At 40.5% G+C, this 26,999-nt stretch overlaps 1 protein-coding gene across 1 annotated transcript in view; it reads left to right on the top strand.

The window, feature by feature from the left end:
* Positions 1–26,999, top strand: part of MAN2B2 (mannosidase alpha class 2B member 2) — a 341,988-nt gene that overhangs the window by 26,747 nt on the left and 288,242 nt on the right. Inside the window, exon 3 of the mRNA XM_053704158.1 lies at positions 11,916–12,021. Within this exon, the coding sequence (XP_053560133.1) occupies positions 11,916–12,021 (106 nt within the window). The remainder of the gene's footprint in view (positions 1–11,915; positions 12,022–26,999) is intronic.

The raw sequence follows: 26,999 nt of genomic DNA on the forward strand, positions 1-26,999 counted from the left end.
GCCATGCCCTACCTCAGGATAAGTCGGTTAACATGAGGGGTAAGCAGAATAATTTTCGTTCCTTTCGAAACTATAAAGGAGGACCCTCTGCTTCTTCTTCCTCCACAAAGCAGGAAGGGAATTTTGCTCAACCAGACTTGGAATAAAGGTAAACAATCCAAGAAGCCCGCTGTTGTTTCCAAGACAGCATGAAGGGGTGGCCCCCGATCCGGGACCGGATCTGGTAGGGGGCAGACTTTCTCTCTTTGCTCAGGCTTGGGCAAGAGATGTTCAGGACTCCTGGGCACTGGAAATAGTGACCCACGGGTATCATCTAGAATTCAAGGATTTTCTCCCAAGGGTGAGATTTCATCTTCCACGATTATCTGTAGACCAGATAAAAAGAGAGGCGTTCTTACGCTGTGTAAAAGACCTCTATACCATGGGAGTAATTTGTCCTGTTCCAAAGCCGGAACAGGGACAGGGGTTTTACTCAAATCTTTTTGTAGTTCCCAAAAAAGAAGGAACTTTCAGACCCATTTTAGATCTCAAGTGTCTAAACAAATTTCTCAGAGTCCCATCGTTCAAAATGGAGACTATACGAACAATCTTACCAATGATTCAGGAGGGTCAATATATGACTACTGTGGACTTGAAGGGTGCATACCTTCATATCCCTATTCACATGGATCATCATCGGTTCTTAAGGTTTGCCTTCCTTGACAAACATCAGTCCGTCGCTCTTCCTTTCGGTCTTGCCACGGCACCCAGAATTTTCACAAAGGTTCTATGGTCTCTTTTAGCGGTTCTCAGACCACGGGGCATAGAAGTAGCGCCTTATCTGGACGATATTCTGATTCAGGCGTCGAATTATCAATTGACAAAATCTCACACAGACATAGTATTGTCTTTCCTGAGATCTCACGGTTGGAAAGTGAACATAGAAAAGAATTCATTAGTTCCATGGACAAGGGTTCCATTCTTGGGGACTCTTATAGACTTGGTAGACATGAAAATATTTCTGACAGAGGTCAGAAAGACAAAGATTCTGAATACTTGCCGAGCACTTCAGTCCATTCATCGGCCATCAGTGGCTCAGTGCATGGAAGTCATTGGATTAATGGTAGCGGCAATGGATATAATTCCGTTTGCCCGCTTTCATCTCAGACCACTGCAGCTGTGCATGCTTGGACAGTGGAATGGGGATTTTGCAAATTTATCTCCTCAGATAAATCTGGATCAAGAGACCAGAGACTCTCTTCTTTGGTGGTTGTCGCCGGATCATCTGTCCCAGGGGACTTGTTTCCGCAGACCCTCGTGGGTGATAGTGACAACGGATGCCAGCCTTCTGGGCTGGGGTGCAGTCTGGAACTCCCTGAAGGCTCAGGGTGTTTGGACTCAGGTGGAGTCTCTACTTCCAATCAATATTCTGGAACTGAGAGCAATATTCAATTCGCTTCAGGCGTGGCCTCAGTTGGCTTCGGCCAAATTCATCAGGTTCCAGTCGGACAACATCACGACTGTGGCATATATCAATCATCAGGGGGGAACAAGGAGTTCCTTAGCGATGATAGAAGTATCCAAGATAATCCGATGGGCGGAGACCCACTCTTGTTATCTGTCGGCAATCTACATCCCAGGAGTAGAAAATTGGGAAGCGGATTTTCTAAGTCGTCAGACTTTTCATCCGGGGGAGTGGGAACTCCATCTGGAGGTATTTGCCTCACTGATTCTCAGATGGGGCAGACCAGAGTTGGATCTAATGGCATCTCGACAGAATGCCAAGCTCCCACGATACGGATCCAGGTCAAGGGATCCACAGGCCGAACGGATAGATGCCCTGGCAGTGCCTTGGAAGTTCAGCCTAGCTTATGTGTTTCCACCATTTCCTCTCCTTCCACGCATGATTGCTCGAATCAAACAGGAGAGAGCTTCAGTAATCCTGATAGCACCTGCGTGGCCACGCAGGACTTGGTATGCGGATCTAGTGGACATGTCCTCTCTGCCACCGTGGAAACTTCCTTTGAGGCAGGACCTGCTCATTCAAGGACCGTTCCAACATCCAAATCTAATTTCTCTGCAGCTGACTGCTTGGAGATTGAACGCTTAATTCTATCTAAGCGAGGATTCTCTGATTCGGTCATTGATACTTTGATACAGGCTCGAAAGCCTGTTACTAGAAAAATCTATCATAAGATATGGCGTAAATATCTTTATTGGTGTGAATCCAAGGGTTACTCATGGAATAAAACTAGGATTCCTAGGATTCTGTCTTTTCTCCAAGAAGGATTGGAGAAAGGGTTATCAGCAAGTTCTTTAAAGGGACAGATTTCTGCTTTGTCAATTTTGCTTCACAGTCAGTTCAGTCTTTTTGTCAGGCTTTAACTAGAATTAAGCCTGTATTTAGACCTATTACTCCTCCCTGTAATTTGAATTTAGTTCTTAGAGTTCTTCAAGGGGTTCCGTTTGAACCCATGCATTCCATAGATATTAAATTGTTATCTTGGAAAGTTTTGTTTTTAGTTGCTATTTCTTCTGTTCGAACAGTTTCTGAGCTTTCAGCGTTACAATGTGATTCACCTTATCTTATATTTCATTCTGATAAGGTGGTTTTACGTACTAAACCTGGATTTCTTCCTAAGGTTGTTTCAAATAAGAACATTAATCAGGAAATTGTTGTTCCTTCATTGTGTCCTAATGCTTCCAAGAAGGAGCGTCTGTTACATAATCTGGACGTGGTCCGTGCCTTGAAGTTTTTCTTACAGGCAACCAAGGATTTCCGTCAATCCTCTTCATTATTCATTGTTTATTCTGGAAAGCGTAGGGGCCAGAAAGCTACGGCTACCTCTCTTTCTTTTTGGCTGAGAAGTATCATCCGCCTGGCATATGAGACTGCTGGACAGCAGCCTCCTGAAAGAACTACGGCTCATTCTACTAGGGCTGTGGCTTCCTCATGGGCTTTTAAAAACGATGCTTCTGTTGAACAGATTTGTAAGGCTGCGACTTAGTCGTCCCTTCATACTTTTTCCAAATTTTATAAATTTGATACTTTTGCTTCTTCTGAGGCTGTTTTTGGGAGAGAGGTTCTTCAAGCAGTGGTGCCTTCTGTTTAGGTTCCTGTCTTGTCCCTCCCTTTCATCCGTGTCCTTTTGCTTTGGTATTGGTATCCCACAAGCAAGGATGAAATCCGTGGACTCGTCATATCTTTGTAAAAGAAAATTTATGCTTACCTGATAAATTAATTTCTTTTACGATATGACGAGTCCACGGCCCACCCTGTTCTTTTTAAGACAGATTTATTTTATTTTTTTGTTAACTTCAGTCACCTATGCACCTTTTAGCCTTTCCTTTTCTCTTCCTAAACCTTCGGTTGAATGACTGAGGGTGGAGGGGAAGGGAGGGGCTATATATACAGTTCTGCTGTGGTGCTCTTTGCCACTTCCTGTTAGCAGGAGGTTAATATCCCACAAGTAAGGATGAAATCCGTGGACTCGTCATATCGTAAAAGAAATTAAATTATCAGGTAAGCATAAATTTACTTTTTTTTTTAAACTTGACAGTTTAAAATGTTGCATTGTTTGATTTTAAAGCAAAGGGGAAATGAATAAGCTGCTGAAATAGAAAATTTAGCCTTACTTTCAGTTTAAACTTCTATTGTTTTATCAAGTAAATATGTGTCAGAAAATAAAGCCTAATAAAAACATTTTACCCTTTCTTTTTAAAAGGGTTTAAATGTTAGTCTCACACATGCTACAGTGCCTGCTTCATGCCCCAGTGTAACCTATACAACAGGATTATCTATGTCCCAATAAAAAAGCAGTGTTTTTAATTTAAGTGCATGGTCTCCCACACTGGAAGAAAAAGCACTTACCTGCTCCACTATCCGGCATGTAGACAGTTACAAGGTATGAGAGGACACAGTTCCAAACAGAGACCTTTGAAAAAGAAAGAACAGAGTAGCCAACTCTGGCTTTCTAAACTAGGACAGTAATTGTTAGGAAAACGCAGTAAGTATCTCTTTACAAGTTCCTAACTGCTTTAAAGCCACCACTACCCTTAAGGAATGACGTGGAATACGGCTATACCCCAAAACTTGCTTGTAGATGAAATACAAAAATGTCTTCAGACACCTAAACTTTACTTCCTCCATGCACCGAAGGCAAAGAGAGTTACTATGGGTTGTGGGTATACTTAGCAGTTTAACTGTGGTGCTCTTTGCCTCCTCCTGCTGGCCAGGAGTGATATTCCCAACAGTAATTACTCAAGCTGGGGACTAAACATATGTTAGGAAAGAAAATAGCCCTGGTCCCACGGTCAGAAAATTGAAAAGTGCTGTGGTCACTAAGAGGTTAATGTTAAGATTTGGGGTAAGCAAAAAATAAGCTTTTTACACTAATGAGAAGTACTATTTCTGTTTGTTTTTTCTTCTTCTTTCTACTCTCTTCCAATGAGCTATACATACTCTCACCACCATACATGTTATAGTTATTAGTTTATTATGTCTTGGGGGGAAGTCCTCTAACAGGACTATATAACAAAACTTGCTCAGGAGTAAGGGTTATCTATTTCTCAAAAGCATTGCTGAAAAGATGGAGGCCTTGATCCCAGGCATGTGTGGTTCACCTGCAGTACCACCACATGTGCAAATAAGTTCCCCTTTTACCGCATCCCCTAAGACAGACAACAGATTCTGGGCCCTTAGATTTATATAGTCGAGTAGGGTTCAAATACCATGAAAAAGCAACCTTCATGTAGTTTTCTTTTAGATTAGCAGTATATGTAAAAGACAAACCTCTTCTCAACGTGTCTGTCCATGTCTTTATAGACCATTCCTTTACTAACTCTCCTTCCCAGGAGTGCATACACTGCCGCTTTACATTTTTCAGGCATATTAAATAAGGGATATAAAGAAGCAATTGATCCCTTTAATCTATTTTTTGATGAACAAAAAAATTAAAAAGAAGTGGCAGGAGAAACTGGGGGCCGAACAACTACCTGAGTAACTCTATAGATCTTATCTTGAGGTAATAAAGCTAGGAATGGCGGTCTCTGGAATCTAAATATATATATATTGTTCAAAAGCCATGAGCTTTTAATTTATAAATACTATCAGCAATTCTATATAGAACGCTATTAGCCTTTGATCTATTAATCAATAGGAATTTATCCCATAGATGTAGTGTGTGAGTAATAGTAATAAAACATTTCCCATGAGGTGGTCTAGTTTCTTTAGTAGTCCACAGTAATGTGTATATAGGTCTTATCCCTACCATCTCAGCTTTCAATTGATCCCATTTTATTTTGTCTGATAAGTTATGCCACAAGGCTGTTTTGGCCATGCAGGCTGCATGGTAATATGAGACCAGTTTCGGAAGACAAAGTCCTTTTCCCTTTCTGTCTCATCACACTTTTCTTGTTAATCTTAGGATTTTTCCCGTTCCAGACAAAACTTAAGATCTCTTTCTGTATCTTAAATAGACCTGATAAATTGATTGTAACTGGAAGTGAGTTGAAAAGATATAACAGTTTTGGGAGAGTGGTCATTTTTACCACCACTAATCCCCCATAAAAAGAAATCTTAAACTTCCTCCACTAAGCCATCTGTCTCCTATTTATAAGAAAATAAGGGTCTATAATTAACTAGAAATAATGACTGCAAGTCCAAGTTTCTTGGTAGTGTGAGGGAGATGGACACTTTTAGGCTCATATTCATCCTCATTAAACTTGTACTCAGACAGATTGACCAAATTTCTGTATAAAATAATACAATAATAAAAATAATAAAATAATACAAGAGTGGTAGGGGCAACATAGGTTTGTTAATGGTGTTACATCATCTGCAAACATAGGCACACTCTAATCACACCTGTGCACATAGGGCCCTCCTTAAAGTGCTCTGCCGCTGCTAAAAGCTAGTAGCAGGCAAATGGACAAACGGTGATGAGCATGCAGGAACAGCGTTCAAATAAGAATAAAAGTCCAACATTTATTGAACACAGTTTAAAACCATTCTAGGAAACTCGTAGCTCATACCACACAGGAGCTGCACTCCAACGCATTTCATACCTCACAGGCGCTTCATCTCCTTCCATCTGTTCTGGTTTCAGAAGGTTGTTAGATTATTTTTAATGCACCTTTTAAAAGAGACTTTTTAGTGCTGAGATAAACTATAATACTTATCAAGCTATCTGTGGTGTGTGACTTTCTCTTAATTTAACTAATTCACATTAAAGTGCAAAAAGAAAATGTCCTGCACTGCTGCTTGCATATGGGGGAGACAGCTGCAGGAAGCAAACCATTTCTGGTCTGGACATGGCTGTTGCTTGGTGGCTATGCACATATACCTGTTGTAATAGGCTCACTGGCTGTGTTCTGCTATTGAAAGTAATCCAACAAAGTAGCAGCACCATGATTAAAATGATTGTAAAGTGTAAGGAATTAGTGGCAGTATCTAAAAATAATCTTAAGAACAGGGGCACTTTAATTATAATAACAACTAGTATTTATATAGCGCCTTTCTCCCAGTGGGACTCAAATCGCTTTTTCAGCGCTTGCTCTCGGAATTAACCAAATCGGCAGCTGAATAGTAATAGTTGTTATTATTACCCAATTTAGTGTACTCATTTTATCGACCTTGGAAGGATGAAGGGCTGAGTCGGCCCTGCCATGATTTGAACCTGTGAGCTTTGGATCTTTGAACAGGCTTTTGTAGTCAGGGCATTTTACCAACTGAGCTACCTCACCGGCGTAATAATAATAAAGTTAATTAATTAAAATTTACAATGACGCTTCTTTTTTAAAATACTTACCTTTCTGTTGTGGAAAACATACAGCTGAACCTTCGCCCTCATCTCCTACTGTAGCTAGCAAATCGATGACAAATCTGGCTTCCTCCAATCATTGCATGCCCCATGAGCTGGACCCTAAAAGGAGCACACAACAATTGGAGGAAGCTGGATTTGTCATCGATCTGCTAAATATAGTAGGAGATGCGGGGCGGAGGATCGGCAGTCTGTTTTCCATAACGCAAAGGTAATTGTTTTAACAAACAAGCGTCATTGTAAAGTTTAATGAATTAAAGTGCCCCTGTTCTTAAGATTATTTTTAGATACTGGGCACTAATTCCTTAAACTTTAAAATCACTTTAATCATGGTGCTGCTGCTTTGTTAAGATTCTTTTTTTACATTTCAATATTTCCTGCTTCAGGTGTGATCATTATTTATATTTTTCCCCTAAAACTAATTTTACATTAAATGGATACAAATGTATTTTTTATCTGCTGCATTGATAAAAGGGCATTTTAAAATGTATCACAATTTGTTTTGTTTTTTTGTTTTTTGTAAATGAATGTATAGAGAAAAAAACGTATTTTTATGCTTATGAGGAGTGTCATTGTCCATTAATAAAGTACAGGGATTTCTGCTTATCAACCAGTAAGTAATCAGACATAAAAGGGACATTCCAGCAAAATTTGAAATGCACAAAGGTGCATTTCAATTTTGAATAGAAGCATTTTTTGCAATATACATAGATTAGCTAAAATGCCTCTAATAGCTATAGCAGTTTCAAGAGTGTACTCAAGTATGCTCTGTGCATCAGCACTTTAAACAAAGCACTTGCTCAGAGAGCCTAAGGTGCTTGTAGCATCTGGTAATGAATCAATTTGCATCATTGCTGACATGATGCAAGCCCCCCTGGCTCTCTGTGCAGCTGCAGTTTTTAAAATGCAGTGATCATTTTTACTAGAAGCATTTTTTTCCAATATATGTATGTTGTAAATATGTTTCTATTCAACTATGTAATTCATGCGTGTTTCATTTTTGACTGGAATGTTCCTTTAAGGTTTAGTTGTACAGAGACATACTTTTTCCTGCTTGAACATCAAAATGAACACCTTAGCCTTTCTGCATGAAAAATATTTGTAACGATTTTAAATAGTGCTCTTTCGTATGCATGATAGTTTACTGCCCCTTTAAACTGTGTGGCTTTTTTTTATGTCCACATCACACTGTCATAAATTCATCTCATCTTGCAAAATATGACTCTTGTGGTCTGAGGTGAATATGAACTAAATACACTAACTGTGACCTCAAATCGCTAATTATAAGTGAGGTAAAATGAGATAAAACTGTTCTGAAAATCCACTTTGCAATGTATTGGATTGGATTCAACTTGAACATATAGAAGACAACCTGTAGGACGGATGCTAAACCAGTGCATGATCTAAGAAGCTAAACTTATAATAAATGTTTGTCCTGCGCCTTATGCCCAGTCTTAGGATTACATTTGACACAGTTTTGATGTGTGCATGTGGTCTATATATGATAATACAGATATAGGGGATCATAGGTTTGACTTCAAAGGTATTAGATTTAGACGTGGCCGGACTGTTATCCGATGGACATTTGTCCGACTGACATTTGTGTGACTGATAATTTTCCGACAGACAAATGGCCATCGGATAACAGTCCAGCCACTAGATAGATAGATATATAGATAGATAAGGATAGATACAGATCAAAAGATAGATAAAAAAGCAAAAGATAGACAAACAGATAGTTAAAAGCATGTCGTGAGGGGTGGGACCCATGGTTAGTTTCCCAGAGGCGGTTGCAGCGCCCGAGGCTCTGATTAGAACAGAGCACTCTAGAGCAGACATCCTCAAACTTGGCGCTCCAGCGGTTTTGGAACTACATTTCCCATGCTGCTCAGCCAGCATATCAGCTGGCTGAGCATCATAGGAAATGTAGTTCCAAAACCTCTGGAGGGCCAAGTTTGAGGATGTCTGCTCTAGTGCGTATTTGCCCTTGGCCGACATCGGAACACAGTCTCTCGGACATATATCTGACGGACAAATGTGCTTCGGCATTCTGTCTGAGCACCAGATTTAGAAGCAGTTTGTGAAATCACAGCTGTATATAGAATTGGTTATAAAGGAGTTAAATATCTTTCTAGCAGAAGTTGTAATAAATACCTTAAAGGGACACTGAACCCAATTTTTTTCTTTCGTGATTCAGATATAGCATGCAATTTTAAGCAACTTTCTAATTTACTCCTATTATCAAATTTTCTTCATTCTCTTGGTATCTTTATTTGAAATGCAAGAATGTAAGTTTAGATGCCAGCCCATTTTTGGTGAACACACTGTGTTGTTCTTGCTGATTGGTGGATAAATTCACCCACCAATAAACAAGTGCTTTCCATGGACCTGAACCAAAAAAAAAATAGCTTAGATGCCTTCTTTTTCAAATAAAGAAAGCAAGAGAACGGAGAAAAATTGATAATAGGAGTAAATTAGAAAGTTGCTTAAATTTGCATGCCATCATGAAAGAAAAAAATTGGTTTCAGTGTCCCTTTAAAGAGACATTAATCACTAAATAAATGCTAGATAGAATGGTGCATTCAATGAAAGACTAGTCTGAGAATAATATGTAAATGTATTTTTTAAAGCTTCATTAGCTGTTTAAATATTGACAAAACAAGTGTAAAGTTTTAGTGTCTATAAAACAATGGAAGCTGTTGTAACTTAAGTTATCTTCTCTGCTTTGACCAATTAGGGACAGTTATAAATAGGTCACTATAGTGGGCAGCCAATGGCTGTGTGGAATATAACAGTGTTCTGCGCTTCCATTTCTAACAAGAACGGAAAAGCTCACAATTTCAGAATAAAATAATTAATTACAGGAAAAGGGGACAAAATAAATAATGAAAGACTATTGCAGACTTATATATGCAATTTATCATTTTATATAACCATCGCAAAGTGTGTAATGTCCCTTTTAATAAGTTAAATATCTTTGTAGCAGAAGTGGTAATAACAAATGTATATATTTTTTTAAATTTTATTTATTTCTTCAACAACATGGGATAATGGCATAAAGAATACACATAGAGAAAAATAATAGCAAAAAAGAAAAAATACATTACATGCTCATTACATGCTAAATCCTACAACTGAGACACTACGCAGGGTGTTTAAATCAAGGCATTTACCAGGTACTGGAAAGAATAGAATTTATCCAATTAAATTTAAATAGAGATAGTACCTTAAATATACTCTATATTTCTAAATCACATTGTTGAAGTTTTTCTGATAGGACACAGAAACAGAACAGACAAACAAACAAAAAAAACCCCTCACCACCCTGCGCATCTTCACTGTTGTTTATTGTACTTTTACATCAGGATATTGAATTCACCCCTGAGACACATATTTTAAACAGTAATAGAGGATGCAAAAGTTCTGATATATTGTAATTGAATACAAGTTGGAAGACTAATAATGAAGTTACCCCATTTTAGAAAATAATCCTGTATCTCTTTCTCAACTGCACTATTTATTTCAAATTGCTCTAAAATTGCTTTGTTCTGCACATTTTTCATAAAAAGAGTAACCTTCGGGCTGTTTTTATCTTTCCATGAGGAGAAGATAATATTTTGTGCATTCATTATAGCAAAGTTGATAAATACAGACTCCTCCCTTTCACATGCTTCATCTCTGAGAAAAATTATCTCTTCCTTGCTCAAAACAATTGTTCGCTTCAATATCTTGGATAGCCAATATGTAATTTTGCCCCAAAAACTCTAACTTTCGGGCAATCCCAAAGACAGTGAATTAAATCAGCTAGCAGAGAGCTACATCTAGAACACTTATACTCAGAGTTATTTCTCCATTTCCCTAAATGAAATGGTGTTATATAGGTCCTATTAATCAGTTATATGTGACTCTCGCCACAATAACTGAGGTGTTGCCCGCCATGCACTAAATATACTTTTACTTACTATTTTGACATTCAATGTTGGGAACTCAACATTCCACTTATGCTAGTGTTGCGTTGTCAATAAATTGTGAGAAAAATTCCAGGCCCTTAGATATCCATATAGTCTATATGTAATAATGCCTTGAAAACATAGGGTTTAAAATAGGGTAGTTCAATCTCTTTAATACATAGCCGTGGCAGCTCCAGTAACCATTCTGGAACAATTTTTTATGAGACAAGTTAAATTATATTTCTGAAATGCAGGCAGGCCCAAGCCAACATATTCCTTGAGCTGCAAAAATCTATATAATGAGAGCCTGGGCTTACCTGTACCCCAGAAAAATGATCTAAGCATTCCGTTCAAGATCTATCCTGATTTTTTTTTTAAAATAAGGGTAATTCTGCATGATATATAATAGTTTTGGTAAAGTTATCATTTTTATTTGTTTGATTTTCCCAGCTAGAGACCATGGTAACGTTGACCATTTCTTAATATCTGCCCTTATTTTATTGAATAAATTAAAAAAATTGATCTTATACCACTCCTCTGGATTCTTGCTTACATTGATTCCTAAATATTTAAATTGTGTAACAATTCTGAAAGGTAATTCGATCCTCAGTTCCTTTTTTTTTATATATCCACAAAAATTCCGATTTTTACGCGTTAACAGCGTACCCTGAGAAAGAGCTGAACATTTTTAGAATATTCAAAAGTTTAGGGACATTTTCATCTATGTCACTTAGGAATACTAATAGATCGTCAGCATAGAAGACTATTCGTGAAATGTCTTTACCTACAGGGATCCCTTTTATCTCTTCACGTAATTACACAGCCAAGGGTTCTATACTCAAATTAAAGAGTAAGGGCGAAAGTGGACACCCTTGACAAGTTCCCCTAAATAACTGAAATGGTGCAGTGCATGCCCCGTTAATAATAAATAACAAATATATTACATTTTTTTAAATATTTTATTAGTTTTTATGTGCATCGTAACTCTTTATTCTTATTTGATACAATAAACCACTAAAACTTTTGAATAAAAAAAAAACCAAAACAAAAAAACACAGCAACAAACAAATGTGACTGCAGCATTACAGTATAGTGTGGATTGAACATGTCACACTCAGTATGTTTGTTTTAATTTGGGATAACTACATTTCTGCTCTTAATTTAGGTGAAGCAGTTGGTTCTTAATGGACAACTAGAGTTTATTATTGGAGGTCAGGTGATGCACGATGAAGCAGTCACTGCCATAGACGATCAGATTTTACAGTTAACAGGTATGTGTGTATTTTTTTTTTTATTTTTTTTATTGAGGATGCAAAAAATAAAAAACAACATACAGGCATAAAAGAAAAAAAAACAAAAGAAGGAGCACAAAGTGTATTACAAAACATACCTGTAGAGTGAAATTGGACAATCCCCGGTTTTTCCCCGTCTTACTGCAGCGATATAGGGCACTCTTAGACCTCTGTCTCATGATGGTTTCTAACATAGGCGTTTATTAAAGTAAAGGTCAATCATGGACATTTTACTAAAGATGACACTAGAATTATTTATTTATAGAAGATAAAATTAAACTCTTATATAACAGAAAAGCAATAAAATAAAGTAATAGAGGCCACATCTGAACCATTTGTTTATATGTACTAAGGAGGGAGGATATGGGTAAACCAGAACCTAAAAAAAAGAACTTGAGAACAATCTCCTCAAGGAAGGCAAAAAGAATATAAGCATTACAAGGTTGTGTACCAAAAAGCAATAGTGGAAATTAGTTATAACTTTATGCAAATAGTAACTGTGTAGAAAGCTAGCAAAAGCTGCAGAGTGAGTCATGACTCCAAATAAATTATGTCCACTTATCAGGAGAGTAGATGGTTGCTTCATATAGATAAGGGGAAAATATATGAGAATTAAAAAATTCATAAATCTAAAAGTATGTTGAAGATTATAAAAAAAAGGTTGCAACCCAAGGTAGAAAAAACATGCGGCTAGATTACGAGTTTTGTCGGTAAAAACTTGCGGGGCTAACGCTCCTTTTTTTTTCCAGCTCTTACTTTAAAAAACGCTGGTATTACGAGTTTTCTGAATTGCTGTGTTAGCCTCAGAAAAGTGAGCGTTGAGCCAAATTTAGCTCCACTTCTAACCTCAATACCAGCGTTGCTTATGGTAGCGGTAAGCTGGAAAAACGTGCTCGTGCACGATTTCCCCATAGGATACAATGGGGCTGAGCTGGCTGAAAAAACCTAACACCTGCAAAAAAGCAGCGTTCAGCTCCTAACGCAGCCCCATTGTTTCCTATGGGGAAACACTTTCTAAGTCTACACCTAACACGAACCCCGAGTCTAAACACCCCTAATCTTACACTTATTAACCCCTAATCTGCCCCCCCCGACATCGTCGCCACCTGCATTATACTATTAAACCCTAATCTGACGCTCTGGACACCGCCGCCACCTACATTATCCCTATGAACCCCTAATCTGCTGCCCCTAACATCGCCGACACCTATATTATATTTATTAACCCCTAATCTGCCACCCCCAACGGGGCCGCTACCTACACTTATTAACCCCTAATCTGCCGACCGGACATCACCGCCACTATAATAAATGTATTAACCCCTAAACCGCCGCACTTCCGCCTCGCAAACACTATAATAAATTGTATTAACCCCTAATCTGCCCCCCCATGTGGCCGCCACCTACCTACAATTATTAACCCCTAATCTCCCGCCCCTAATGTCGCCGCTACTATAATAAAGTTAACCCCTAAACCTAAGTCTAACCCTAACCCTAACACCCCCCTAACTTAAATATAATTTCAATAAAACGAAATAAAATTACTATCATTAACTAAAGTATTCCTATTTAAAACTAAATACTTACCTATAAAATAAACCATAAGATAGCTACAATATAACTAATAGTTACATTGTAGCTATTTTAGGATTTATATTTATTTTACAGGCAACTTTGTATTTATTTTAACTAGGTACAATAGCTATTAAATAGTTAATAACTATTTAATAGCTACCTAGTTAAAATAATTACAAAATTACCTGTAAAATAAATCCTAACCTAAGTTACAAATACACCTAACACTACACTATCAATAAATTAATTAAATAAATTAACTACAATTATCTAAACTCAAATACAATTAAATAAACTAAACTATAGTACAAAAAAAACACTAAATTAAAAAAAATAAAAAAATATTACAAGAATTTTAATCTAATTACACCTAATCTAAGCCCCCTAATAAAATAAAAAAGCCCCCCAAAATAATAAAATTCCCTACCCTATACTAAATTACAAAAGTAATCGGCTCTTTTACCAGCCCTTAAAAGGGCTTTTTGTGGGGCATTGCCCCAAAGTAATCAGCTCTTTTACCTGTAAAAAAAAATACAAGACCCCCCAACATTAAAACCCACCACCCACACACCCCTACTCTAAAACCCACCCGATCCCCCCTTAAAAAAACCTAACACTACCCCCCTGAAGATCACCCTACCTTGAGCCGTGTTCACCCAGCCAGGCACCGATGGGCCAGAAGAGGACATCCGGACCGGCAGAAGTCTTCATCCTATCCGGGCAGAAGAAGACATCCGGACCGGCAGACATCTTCATCCAGACGGCATCTTCCATCTTCTATCCAGCTGACGCGGAGCCATCCTCTTCTTCCGATGTCCTAACGCAGAATGAAGGTTCCTTTAAATGACGTCATCCAAGATGGCGTCCCTCGAATTCCGATTGGCTGATAGGATTCTATCAGCCAATCGGAATTAAGGTAGGAAAATTCCGATTGGTTGATTTAATCAGCCAATCGGATTGAAGTTCAATCTGATTGGATGAGCCAATAGAATTGACCTTGGATATCCTCTTCTGGCCCATCGGTGCCCGGCTGGTTGAACACGGCTCAAGGTAGGGTGATCTTCAGGGGGGTAGTGTTAGGTTTTTTTAAGGGGGGATCGGGTGGGTTTTAGAGTAGGGGTGTGTGGGTAGTGGGTTTTAATGTTGGGGGGGGGTCTTGTATTTTTTTTACAGGTAAAAGAGCTGATTACTTTGGGGCAATGCCCCGCAAAAAGCCCTTTTAAGGTTTGGTAAAAGAGCCGATTACTTTTGTAATTTAGTATAGGGTAGGGAATTTTATTATTTTGGGGGGCTTTTTTATTTTATTAGGGGGCTTAGATTAGGTGTAATTAGATTAAAATTCTTGTAATTTTTTTTTTATTTTTTATTTAGTGTTTTTTTTTTTTGTACTATAGTTTAGTTTAGTTAATTGTATTTGAGTTTAGTTAATTGTAGTTAATTTATTTAATTAATTTATTGATAGTGTAGTGTTAGGTGTATTTGTAACTTAGGTTAGGATTTATTTTACAGGTAATTTTGTAATTATTTTAACTAGGTAGCTATTAAAAAGTTATTAACTATTTAATAGCTATTGTACCTAGTTAAAACAAATACAAAGTTGCCTGTAAAATAAATATAAATCCTAAAATAGCTACAATGTAACTATTGGTTATATTGTAGCTATCTTATGGTTTATTTTATAGGTAAGTATTTAGTTTTAAATAGGAATACTTTAGTTAATGATAGTAATTTTATTTTGTTTTATTTAAATTATATTTAAGTTAGGGGGGTGTTAGGGTTAGGGTTAGACTTAGGTTTAGGGGTTAATAACTTTATTATAGTAGCGGCAAAGTTGGGGGTGGGAGATTGGGGGTTAATAATAGCAGGTAGGTGGCGGCGACGTTGGGGGGGCAGATTAGGGGTTAATACAATTTATTATAGTGTTTGCGAGGCGGGAGTGCGGCGGTTTAGGGGTTAATACATTTATTATAGTGGCGGCGATGTCCGGTCGGCAGATTAGGGGTTAATAAGTGTAGGTAGGTGGCGGCGACGTTGGGGGCGGCAGATTAGGGGTTAATAAATATAATATAGGTGTCGGCGATGTTAGGGGCAGCAGATTAGGGGTTCATAGGGAAAATGTAGGTGGCGGCGATGTATGGTCGGCAGATTATTATTATCAGGTATTTGTAGAGCGCCAACAGATTCCGCAGCGCTGTAAACATAGTCGGTGTACAGGATAGCTTTTGTAGGGGTCAAGTTGGTAGAGGGCCCTGCCGAGAGTTTCACTGTTGTAGTCGGCTCTTATGAAGCTATCTGTAAACAGCTGGGCCCATAGGCTTACATTCTAAGGGGTTCAAGGGGAAGCAATGGAGTTAGGAAAGGTTAGTGTTGGTTGTATGCATCCCTGAATAGTAGAGTTTTTAGGGAGTGCTTGAAGCTGTTAAAACTAGGGGAGAATCTTATGGAGCGAGGCAGGGAATTCCACAAGATGGGGGCCAGTCTGGAGAAGTCCTGTAAACGGGAATGTGAGGAAGTAACAAGAGAGGAGGAGAGGAGGAGATCCTGAGCTGATCGAAGGGGACGGGAGGGAGAGTATCTAGAGACAAGTTCTGAGATGTAGGGGGGAGCAGTGCAGTTGAGAGCTTTATATGTCAGGGTGAGGATTTTATGTTAAATTCTAGAGGCAAGAGGAAGCCAGTGAAGGGATTGGCAGAGAGGTGCAGCAGATGAAGAGCGACGAGTAAGGAAGATGAGCCTGGCAGAGGCATTCATAATGGATTGTAAAGGAGCTATGCGGCAGCTAGGTAGACCAGAGAGGACGGAGTTGCAGTAGTCAAGGTGGGAAAGGATGAGAGAGTGGATTAAAATCTTGGTTGTATCTTGTGTAAGAAAATGTCTAATTTTAGCTATGTTTTTAAGGTGGAAGCGGCAGGCTTTAGCCAAGGACTGAATGTGAGGAGTGAAGGAAAGATCTGAGTCAAGTGTGACCCCAAGACATCGGGCGTGCGGGGTAGGGGTAATGATGGAATTATCAACAGTTATAGAAATTTTGGGGGTGGAGACAATGGAAGAAGGGGGAAAAATAAGGAGTTCAGTTTTGAAAAGATATAGCTTAAGGTAGTGAGAGGACATCCAAGATGAGATGTGAGAAAGACAGTTAGTGACACGGGTTAGTAAGGAAGGACGGGTGTCATCGGCATACAAATGGTATTGAAACCCATGGGACTTTATTAAGGAACCTAGTGACGACGTGTAGATTGAAAAGAGAAGGGGACCAAGGACAGAGCCTTGAGGTACCCCAACAGAAAGTGGTAACGGGGCAGAGGATGCTCCGGAGAAGGCTACACTAAATGTACGGTTAGTCAGATAGGAAGAGAACCACGAGAGAGCTGTGTCACAGATGCCGAAGGTTTGGAGCAGAAGAGGGTGGTCAACAGTGTCAAAGGCTGCAGACAGGTCAAGGAGGATAAGCAGAGAGAAGTGGCCTTTGGATTTTGCTGTAAGTAGGTCATTGGTAACCTTGACAATTGCTGTCTCTATAGAGTGATGGGAACGAAATCCAGATTGCAGTGGGTCAAGAAGAGAGTTTAGTGTAAGGAAATGGGATAGACGTGCATAATTAGGGGTTAAATAATTTTATTTTAGTGTTTGCGATGTGGGGGGGGCCTCGGTTTAGGGGTTCATAGGTAGTTTATGGGTGTTAGTATACTTTGTAGCACTGTAGTTAAGAGATTTATGTTCCGGCGTTAGCCCATAAAACTCTTAACTACTGACTTTTTTATGCGGTAGGAGTCTTAGAGGTAGAGGCTGTACCGCTAACTTCTTCCAAGACTTGTAATACCAGCGTTAGGCAAATCCCATTAAAAAGATAGGATACGCAATTGACGTAAGGGGATTGGCGGTAGACAAAAGTCGCGGGAGAAAAGTGAGCGGTACACCTGTTTCTGCCATACTCTTAATACCAGCGGGCGTTAAAAAGCAGCGTTAGGACCCCTTAACGCTGCTTTTTAAGGCTAACGCAGAACTCGTAATCTAGGCGATGGATTGGTGAACTAAAAAAAGAAGTATTTAACTCGGTCGTGACCCACAACCCCGGCCGATGGCAGAGAGACACAAGTAAAATTAAGTTAGTAAAGACTAGGGACATATCAATTCAGAAATATTGGTTTGTTGTAGATATGGTAAATATAGAAGTATACACCAGTATATATGTGACAACTATAAAAAGGTTTAGAGAAAATACAATTGGCTAAGAATATATAACTCTATGGAGAATATCTATAAAGAGAAAACTTTCAATATCCTGAGATCATTAATAGACTAACAGTGAGTGTCTTTTAGGTAAAAGGTTAGTAATTATAAATAGAAAGCAATCTTGCATAACATTCAAAGACTAACAGATAGAAACTAGCAATGATGGGTATGATGCAGTCATTAGCCCGCTCTGGTTAGATTTGTTCCCTTTACAAGTGTTTGGGGGTCTATACAAGCCATGTGAGTTGAGAATGACATAGGGAATGTATATTGAAAAGTTCCATATGTGTTATTTAACGAGGGAGAGCTTGGTAACATAATAACTGTCCCTGCAGTCATATGCTCACGGTCCATTACACTGATCTGCATGTTTGAATTAGCAAGAGCCCAATTTGTTAGAATTATTTTGAGAGTAGTTGGTGAGTCCTCTTCATAGCAGAGCTTAGATGTCTGTGTTGAGACTCCTCTTACCACCTCTAATTGCTACAATGAATCAGTGATTCCCGGATCTAATGGTAATAACAGTAGTAAGTCCTCTCCTACTTGTAAAAATAGTTTCAAGGATTGATGATCTGGTTGAGGGATCAGTTGCTGTCGGGTAACATTCTTGTTTTTGCTGCATATCCTGTTTGTTATCCACATTAGTTGTCTGTTGCAGAGGTCCTCTTTATATAGCGCATGGCTGATCCAGATTCTCAGACCCTTCATTGAAATAATAAAGCTTTGCTTCTGCAAATATATTTGAGTCAATGTCTGCTGGGTCAGATTGAATCAAGTCATAATCATTTAAAGATTTATCAATCAGGGAGAGCAGGAGTTTCTCAAATCTTAGAAATAGCTCATCACATCTGCTCAGTAAACCTTCACTCCGAATGTTTACTGATGTTGAAATGTAGCCACCGCTTTAGGCCCAAACCATCCAACCCTCAGCTCATGAGTCATGAAAACAGCAAATAATATCTGGTGCAGTTCCCAACAGAGGGCTAGATTACGAGTGTCACGCTATTCATCACTCCCGCTCATGCGTTCACTCCACTACAGGGAGGCATTGTGTATTACAAGTTGAAACTAAAAAGTTTTTGCGTGAGCGATAACACGACGCACGCAAAAAGCCAAACTTTGAATATCGAGTTAATGTATTATCTATAGCGTTTAACCAAGTGTGCTAACCTGACATGAAATATTAATATTTCAAATTCCATTGTTCTTCACATAGCAGAATATATTCTATTTATTCTTCAATACATATATATATATATATATATATATATATATATATATACACACAGTATCTCACAAAAGTGAGTACACCTCTCACATTTTTGTAAATATTTTATTATATCTTTTCATGTGACACTAAAGAAATGACACTTTGCTACACCGTAAAGTAGTGATTGTCTACTATAATAAAATATTTACAAAAATGTGGGGGGGCGGAGCCGGCAGCGGCCAAGATGGCAGCGTAACACCAGAGCTCCGCAAAAGGGTCAGAGATAAAAGCTCTTATCTGCGAAATGAGGTAACACAGACAGAAGATACCTGCATCTCTAGCTGTACAAGTGAGAGACCGACACAAGGAGGTAAAAAGTAAAGACCACAGCAACATGTGCCGTTAGCAGCCACATCCGTCACAGCTTCTGCAGCTCATAAGCGCCATCTTGTCCACATCTACACGCTTGTATGTGGAGAGTCTGAAGCCCATGCAGACAACTACCCGGATAAGTAGAGGGTGAAGGGACATACCTGGGGGACATACCATTCACTTACACACGGACTTGCCATAATATACAAGGCTAATATATGGGAGGAGGCGAGGGCAGACAGGAAAAAGCCCCTAAGACCACGTGTAATGGCCTCTAGATTTCCTCCACACAAATGTGGGAGATAGTATCCCAAAAAGGCAAAATATAACTAGCACATGTTCTGGGGAGGATTCCGGTCCTAATTACAAACCATCTTGCAGAGGGGACAATGTTAATAACAGACTGCAAAAATATTCCTGAAACAATTGTAGGCATAAATTAAAAGACCTAGCTTCACTTCTCAAGGAGCACTAAAACTTTGAACAGTTTCACTTGAAGTGGAGAAACATTGTACATCTATAACAGCAGAATAACCGCCCAAATAAGCTGGATCACCTTTAGACGAAATACTCTATAAGTGGGATAAGAGAGGCTATTTCATAGGACAAATATCTCTGGAGAAATGCAGAACCACTAACTCACAGCAGATATACTCGCTGACAAAATGGCGGCTAGGAAAATGTCTAGACAAGACAAACTGACCAAATCAGTAACACAGGCAAGGCAAGCACTATGCTTTTTTATTTCACTAACATGGAACAGTCTGTCTCGCCACCATGCTTCATTGCTAAAGGGAAAACAGGTTCTATGTCCCCGCCACAAGGCCAAGCAATACAACAGCAAGAAAATGCAACACAGATTCCATCTCAACTACTAACAAATCTAGCCTCTAAACAAGACATAACAGATATGTTACGGTACCAACAGGATACCAAGGGTTAACACCAGATGAACAATGTCCTGCATAGGGAATCAGCAACTCACAACCCAGCCAGTTTTCAGGTTTAAAACAGAATGTGCTTTATTAAGGGCCATATGCCCAGTATATATGCAGGTCTAACCCCAGATGGGGGGTTGAAAGAATGTTGTACATTAGATGGAGGGAACACGCCCTTTGACATGATACAATAGAATACATTGCTCAAGCTGATAACAACTTAAACACAAGACACACACTTGGCTTTTCTTATCACTGAGGCGTCTGCTCTCTAGATGTGATTAAACAATGGAATGTTTATTACTTAAACGTAATTATAGCACACAATAGCTGAGGCCAGCAAACCTGTCTTTTAGAAAACAGCTTCTCAAAGCTACACAAGGTCAATTCTTTTAGTTCTGACCACAGGGTCTGTCACATAGCTCCCCCCTTGTGGAACACTCCGGCAGACCCGGCTTGACCCTTTGGCGGGTCAACCTGGGGATGACCGGACTAGGAGGTGGTAGGCATGTCAGTTTGCCAGGACAATCCATCTGTATTCCCGTTATGAGAGAGAATTCCTGTCCATACAAACAAGGGTTCAACTTCCTCAGTGCCCAGACTAGGGCTAAACAGTCCTTCAAAATCCCATCAGCTTCCTTACGAGTTTTTTGTACCTGCTCTTTATAAGTATCCACAATCCCTTCATACTGACATAGGGTGCCCTTGAGTTGCTGCACCTCACTATGAGCCAGCGTCAGCTTCTCCTCAAGTGTCGCTAAGTCTTTAAGGTTTCATGTTCCACTCTCAAGCTGGTGTTTTCTGCAGTCTGTCGGTGCAGCTTGTCTAGCAGAGATTCACGTTCTAAACATGCTTTTTCCTCTGCGCTCCTCTTCTCCTTCATCAGCGCATTGTAACGGGACTTCCACGTATCAATAGCGGATAGAGATTTACTGAGCTCAGCGTCCTGGGGCTTAGCAGCAGGGGGGTCAGTCTCTGCTGCACGGATCTGAGCACGGGTAGTCACAGGGTTAACATCAGCGGGACCCATGGGAGCATAGGCAGAAACAAGGGGGGCCAAGTTATTTCCAAGGAGAACATCAGCAGGTAAGTCCTTCTTGACCCCCACATTCACAGGTCTAGCGCCCACTCCCCAATCCAAATGTACCCTGGCAACAGGTAGGCGGAACACAGTGCCCCCTGCTACCCTCACAGCCACAGTGTCTCCAGTGTGCTGTTTCTCAGACACCAAGTTCTTTCGAAGCAAGGTCATGGTAGCACCAGTAGACCACTGACCTCCTTCCCATTCACTTTAACCAGTTGCCGGTTATTCCGGTGGGCAGCTTGCACGGGGTCTGCTTCATGTAGGCTGCCCCAGCTTTCTTGCGCCTCTACGTAGCGGGCCGCAGGCTGAGGATTACGTGGGATTCCGCCGGTGGGTCTTCTCCAGGACTGTGCTTGGTTCGCTGCGTTTAGGGGACACTCTGGTCTTTTGTCCCCTAGTTGCTTACATCCAAAGCACCGAATAGGTTGTGAGTAGCCCCGCAAATTGAACCGGGCTCTCTGAGGGTAGTTCATGGCCGGAGGCCGTGTGGTATAGCGGTGCGCCGGGGGTTGGTAACTGGCAGCTGCTGGGGTGACTGGGGGTCTGTACCCCACTCTAGCAGGGGGCTTAGTGGTAGCAGTGTCCAGTTTGCGGGAATCCGTATACTCATCTGCCAGGCGAGCAGCTTCATGCAGGGTGGAGGGTTTACGGTCCCGAACCCACTCTCTAACTCCTGCTGATAACTTGTCAAAGCAATGTTCCAACAGGAATAGCTGCAGCACCTCTTCCCCAGATACGGCTTGGCACCCCGCCATCCAGTGAGCTGCTGTGCGGTGCACCTTACATGCCCACTCAACGTAGGAATCACCAGCTAATTTAACAGTGTCTCTGAACCGCCTCTGGTATGCCTCCGGTGTAACCGCATACCTGGAGAGCAGAGCCTCTTTTACAGTATTATAATCCCCAACTTCCTCATCTGGAATGGCCCGAAAAACCTCACTTGCCCGGCCGGACAATTTTCCGGATAATATCGTGACCCAGTCCTCTGCGGGTACCTTGTGTAGTGCACATTGCCTCTCAAAATCCGCAAGGTACCCATCAATCTCTCCTTCTGTTTCCAGGAAGTTTTTAAAAGCTGCAAAATTTACTTTTCCCTTTTTCCACTGGGTTTGCTGTGACTTGGGCTGCTGCAGCGCCGCTTTGGCGAAGTAGGTTGGCCTCCACAGCTGCTATGACCCGGTCGATAATTTCGGCAGATGGGTTGGGGCCATAATATGCCAGTCTTATTTTAACCGCCCGATCAAAGCTTGCTTATTCAGGGGTTCTGTCTGATATGCTGGGCCCATTGGTTCCTTCTGTCCCTGGTACTCTTTCCATCTTAGTCAGTATTGTAATAATCCCCCTCTTCCTGAGGTTACTGGCTTGTGTAGTTGCTCTTCTGGGCGATAAGGTTCATTCCGTCGCTTGCCACCAATTGTTACGGTACCAACAGGATATCAAGGGTTAACACCAGATGAATAATGTCCTGCATAGGGAATCAGCAACTCACAACCCAGCCAGTTTTCAGGTTTAAAACAGAATGTGCTTTATTAAGGGCCATATGCCCAGTATATATGCAGGTCTAACCCCAGATGGGGGGTTGAAAGAATGTTGTACATTAGATGGAGGGAACACGCCCTTTGACATGATACAATAGAATACCTTGCTCAAGCTGATAACAACTTAAACACAAGACACACACTTGGCTTTTCTTATCACTGAGGCGTCTGCTCTCTAGATGTGATTAAACAATGGAATGTTTATTACTTAAACGTAATTATAGCACACAATAGCTGAGGCCAGCAAACCTGTCTTTTAGAAAACAGCTTCTCAAAGCTACACAAGGTCAATTCTTTTAGTTCTGACCACAGGGTCTGTCACAAGATATATTCCGGACATGCCTCAGGAAGGAACTGGCGAACATAAAACAGGAACTATCTACCCTTGGATCTAGGGTTGAAATGTTGGAAGAAAATAGTGAAGACATTAGCGATGATATACAAAACGTCGACAAAAAAATGTCTCGCCAACAGGAAACAATTGACTCCCTTCTGGAAAAAATTGATGATTTAGAAAATCGAAGAAGGAGAAAGAACCTAAAAATCTGTGGCGTTCCTGAATCGGTCCTTCCTAGAGATCTTTCAGAATACCTACAGGCCTTATTTACAACTATAAAGGATTCTTCCTATACATACAATATCCAATGGTTGAGAGCGCATAGAGCGCTGAGACCAAAGCCATCTGACAATGCTCCACCAAGGGATATCATCATAAGGTTTAAGGTATTTCTGTAAAAAGAAATGATTCTCAATCAATCCAGGAAAAACCAACCCAAAAAATTCAGAGGAACGTTCTTCAATTTCTCTTGTAAGGTGTATCCAGTCCATGGATCATCCATTACTTGTGGGATATTCTCCTTCCCAACAGGAAGCTTCAAGAGGATCACCCACAGCAGAGCTGTCTATATAGCTCCTCCCCTTAACTGCCACCTCCAGTCATTCTCTTGCAGCTCTCGACAAGGGAAGTAGCTAGAGAGATGTGGTGACTTAGTGTAGTTTATCTTCAATCAAAAGTTTGTTATTTTTAAATGGTACCGGAGTTGTACTGTTTTTCCCTTAGGCAGAAATTAGAAGAAGTGTTTTGCCTGAAGTTTTTGATGATCTTAGCAGGTTGTAACTAAGATCCACTGCTGTTCTCACACATAACTGAAGAGTATGGGATAAACTTCAGCTGGGAGAACGGCCTGCAGAATCAACTGCCTTGAGGTATGTTCAGTATATTTTTTTCTAGAGAGATAAGAAGTCTAGAAAATGCTGACAGTGCCTGATATATTTGAGGTAAGCCAAATTGCAGTGATTTAATAACGACTGGCATCATGCTTGCAGTAAAGGGTAACTTTCATGTTACTTAATCTTATGGCTTAGTATGTTAAACGTTTACAGGATTTATAAGAAACGTTTTTTACTAAGGGTGATAAATCTTTATTTGGAGCCTAGTTTTCCACATGGCTGTTATTTGACTCCTAGGAGTAGTTTTTTAGGCCCTCTGACTTTCGGTGCATGGTGGGAGGGGCCTATTTTCGCGCTCTAATTGCGCAGAAACTTTTAAACTCCGAGACATCCAGCTTCCCTGAAGGAGTCCCCTGACATATTGGACCTCTGTAAAGGGTTTTTGTGCCTACAAAAGTCGTTTTATGGGAAGGTAGGACCCAAAGTAGAGCTGTGGCAGTTTGCCTGTGACTGTTATAACGGTTTTACCGTTTTTTGGCTTCGTTTTTGAGCCTGAGGGTTAATCATCCATTTGCAAGTGGGTGCAATGCTATTTTACCCTAGTACACACACTGTTAAAATTTCATAGAGTTAACTGCTTTTTTCACTGTTTTGCAGTTTTTGTGTTTGTTTTTTTCTCTTAAAGGCACAGTACCGTTTTTTATTTTCTGCTTTTTCACATTAATTAAAGTGTTTTCAAAGCTTGCTGATCTCATTACTAGTCTGTTAAACATGTCTGACATAGAGGAAACTCCTTGTTCATTATGTTTAGAAGCCATTGTGGAACCCCCTCTTAGAATGTGTACCAAATGCACTGATCTTACTATAAGTTATAAAGATCATATTTTGGCTTTAAAAGATTTATCACCAGAGGAAACTGACAAGGGGGAAGTTATGCCGACTAACTCTCCCCACGTGTCAGAACCTTTGACTCCCGCTCAAGGGACGCCCGCTCAAGAGGCGCCAAGTACATCTAGCGCGCCCATAGCGTTTACCTTACAAGACATGGCGGCAGTTATGGATCATACCCTTACAGCGGTACTGTCCAAACTACCAGGGTTACAAGGAAAGCGAGACAGCTCTGGGGCTAGGAGAAATACAGAGCACTCTGACGCTTTAGTAGCTATGTCTGATATGGGTGATTTTTCTGACTCAGGGAAGATGCTTCAACCTGATTCTGATATGTCTACATTTAAAGTTAAGCTTGAACACCTCCGCGTGTTGCTCAGGGAGGTTTTAGCTACTCTGGATGACTGTGACACCATTATAGTGCCAGAGAAATTGTGTAGATTGGATAAATACTATGCAGTGCCTGTTTACACTGATGTTTTTCCAATACCTAAGAGGTTTTCAGAAATTATTACTAAGGAATGGGATAGACCAGGTGTACCGTTCTCTCCCCCTCCTGTTTTTAAGAAGATGTTTCCCATAGATGCCGCTACTCGGGACTTATGGCAAACGGTCCCTAAGGTGGAGGGAGCAGTCTCTACCCTAGCTAAGCGTACAACTATCCCTGTCGAGGACAGTTGTGCTTTCCTAGATCCAATGGATAAAACGTTAGAGGGTTACCTTAAGAAAATGTTTATTCAACAGGGTTTTATTCTCCAGCCTCTTGCATGCATTGCCCCGGTCACTGCTGCTGCGGCCTTCTGGTTTGAGTCTCTGGAAGAGGCTCTACAGGTAGAAACCCCATTGGATGATAAACTTGACAAGCTTAAAGCGCTTAAGCTAGCCAATTCATTTGTTTCTGACGCTGTTGTTCATTTAACCAAACTAATGGCTAAGAACTCAGGTTTTGCTATACAGGCGCGTAGGGCGCTATGGCTTAAATCCTGGTCAGCTGACGTTACTTCAAAGTCTAAGCTTCTCAACATGCCCTTCAAGGGGCAGACCCTATTCGGGCCTGGACTGAAGGAGATCATTTCTGATATTACTGGAGGAAAAGGTCATGCCCTTCCTCAGGATAGGTCCAACAAATTAAGGACCAAACAAACTAATTTTCGTGCCTTTCGAAACTTCAAGACTGGCGCTGCATCAACTTCCTCTAATACAAAACAAGAGGGAAATTTTGCACAGTCCAAACCGGTCTGGAGACCTAACCAGGCTTGGAACAAAGGAAAGCAGGCTAAGAAGCCTGCTGCTGCCTCTAAGACAGCATGAAAGATCAGCCCCCGATCCGGTAACGGATCTAGTAGGGGGCAGACTTTCTCTCTTCGCCCAGGCTTGGGCAAGAGATGTCCAGGATCCCTGGGCGTTGGAAATTGTGTCCCAGGGATATCTTCTGGACTTCAAAGCTTCTTCCCCAAAAGGAAGATTTCACCTCTCACAATTATCTGCAAACCAGATAAAGAGAGAGGCATTCTTACATTGTGTTCAAGACCTCCTAGTTATGGGAGTGATCCACCCAGTTCCAAAGGAGGAACAGGGGCAAGGCTTCTATTCAAATCTATTTGTGGTTCCCAAGAAAGAGGGAACCTTCAGACCAATCTTAGATCTCAAGATCCTAAACAAATTTCTCAGGGTCCCATCCTTCAAGATGGAGACTATTCGAACCATCCTACCTATGATCCAGAAGGGTCAATATATGACTACCATGGATTTAAAGGATGCTTACCTTCACATTCCGATACACAGAGATCATCATCGGTTTCTCAGGTTCGCCTTCCTAGACAGGCATTACCAGTTTGTGGCTCTTCCCTTTGGGTTAGCTACGGCACCAAGAATCTTTACGAAGGTTCTGGGGTCACTTCTGGCAGTCTTAAGGCCGCGGGGTATAGCAGTAGCCCCTTACCTAGACG

This window comes from Bombina bombina, chromosome 2 (genome assembly GCF_027579735.1).
Source record: "Bombina bombina isolate aBomBom1 chromosome 2, aBomBom1.pri, whole genome shotgun sequence".
NCBI lineage: Eukaryota > Metazoa > Chordata > Amphibia > Anura > Bombinatoridae > Bombina > Bombina bombina.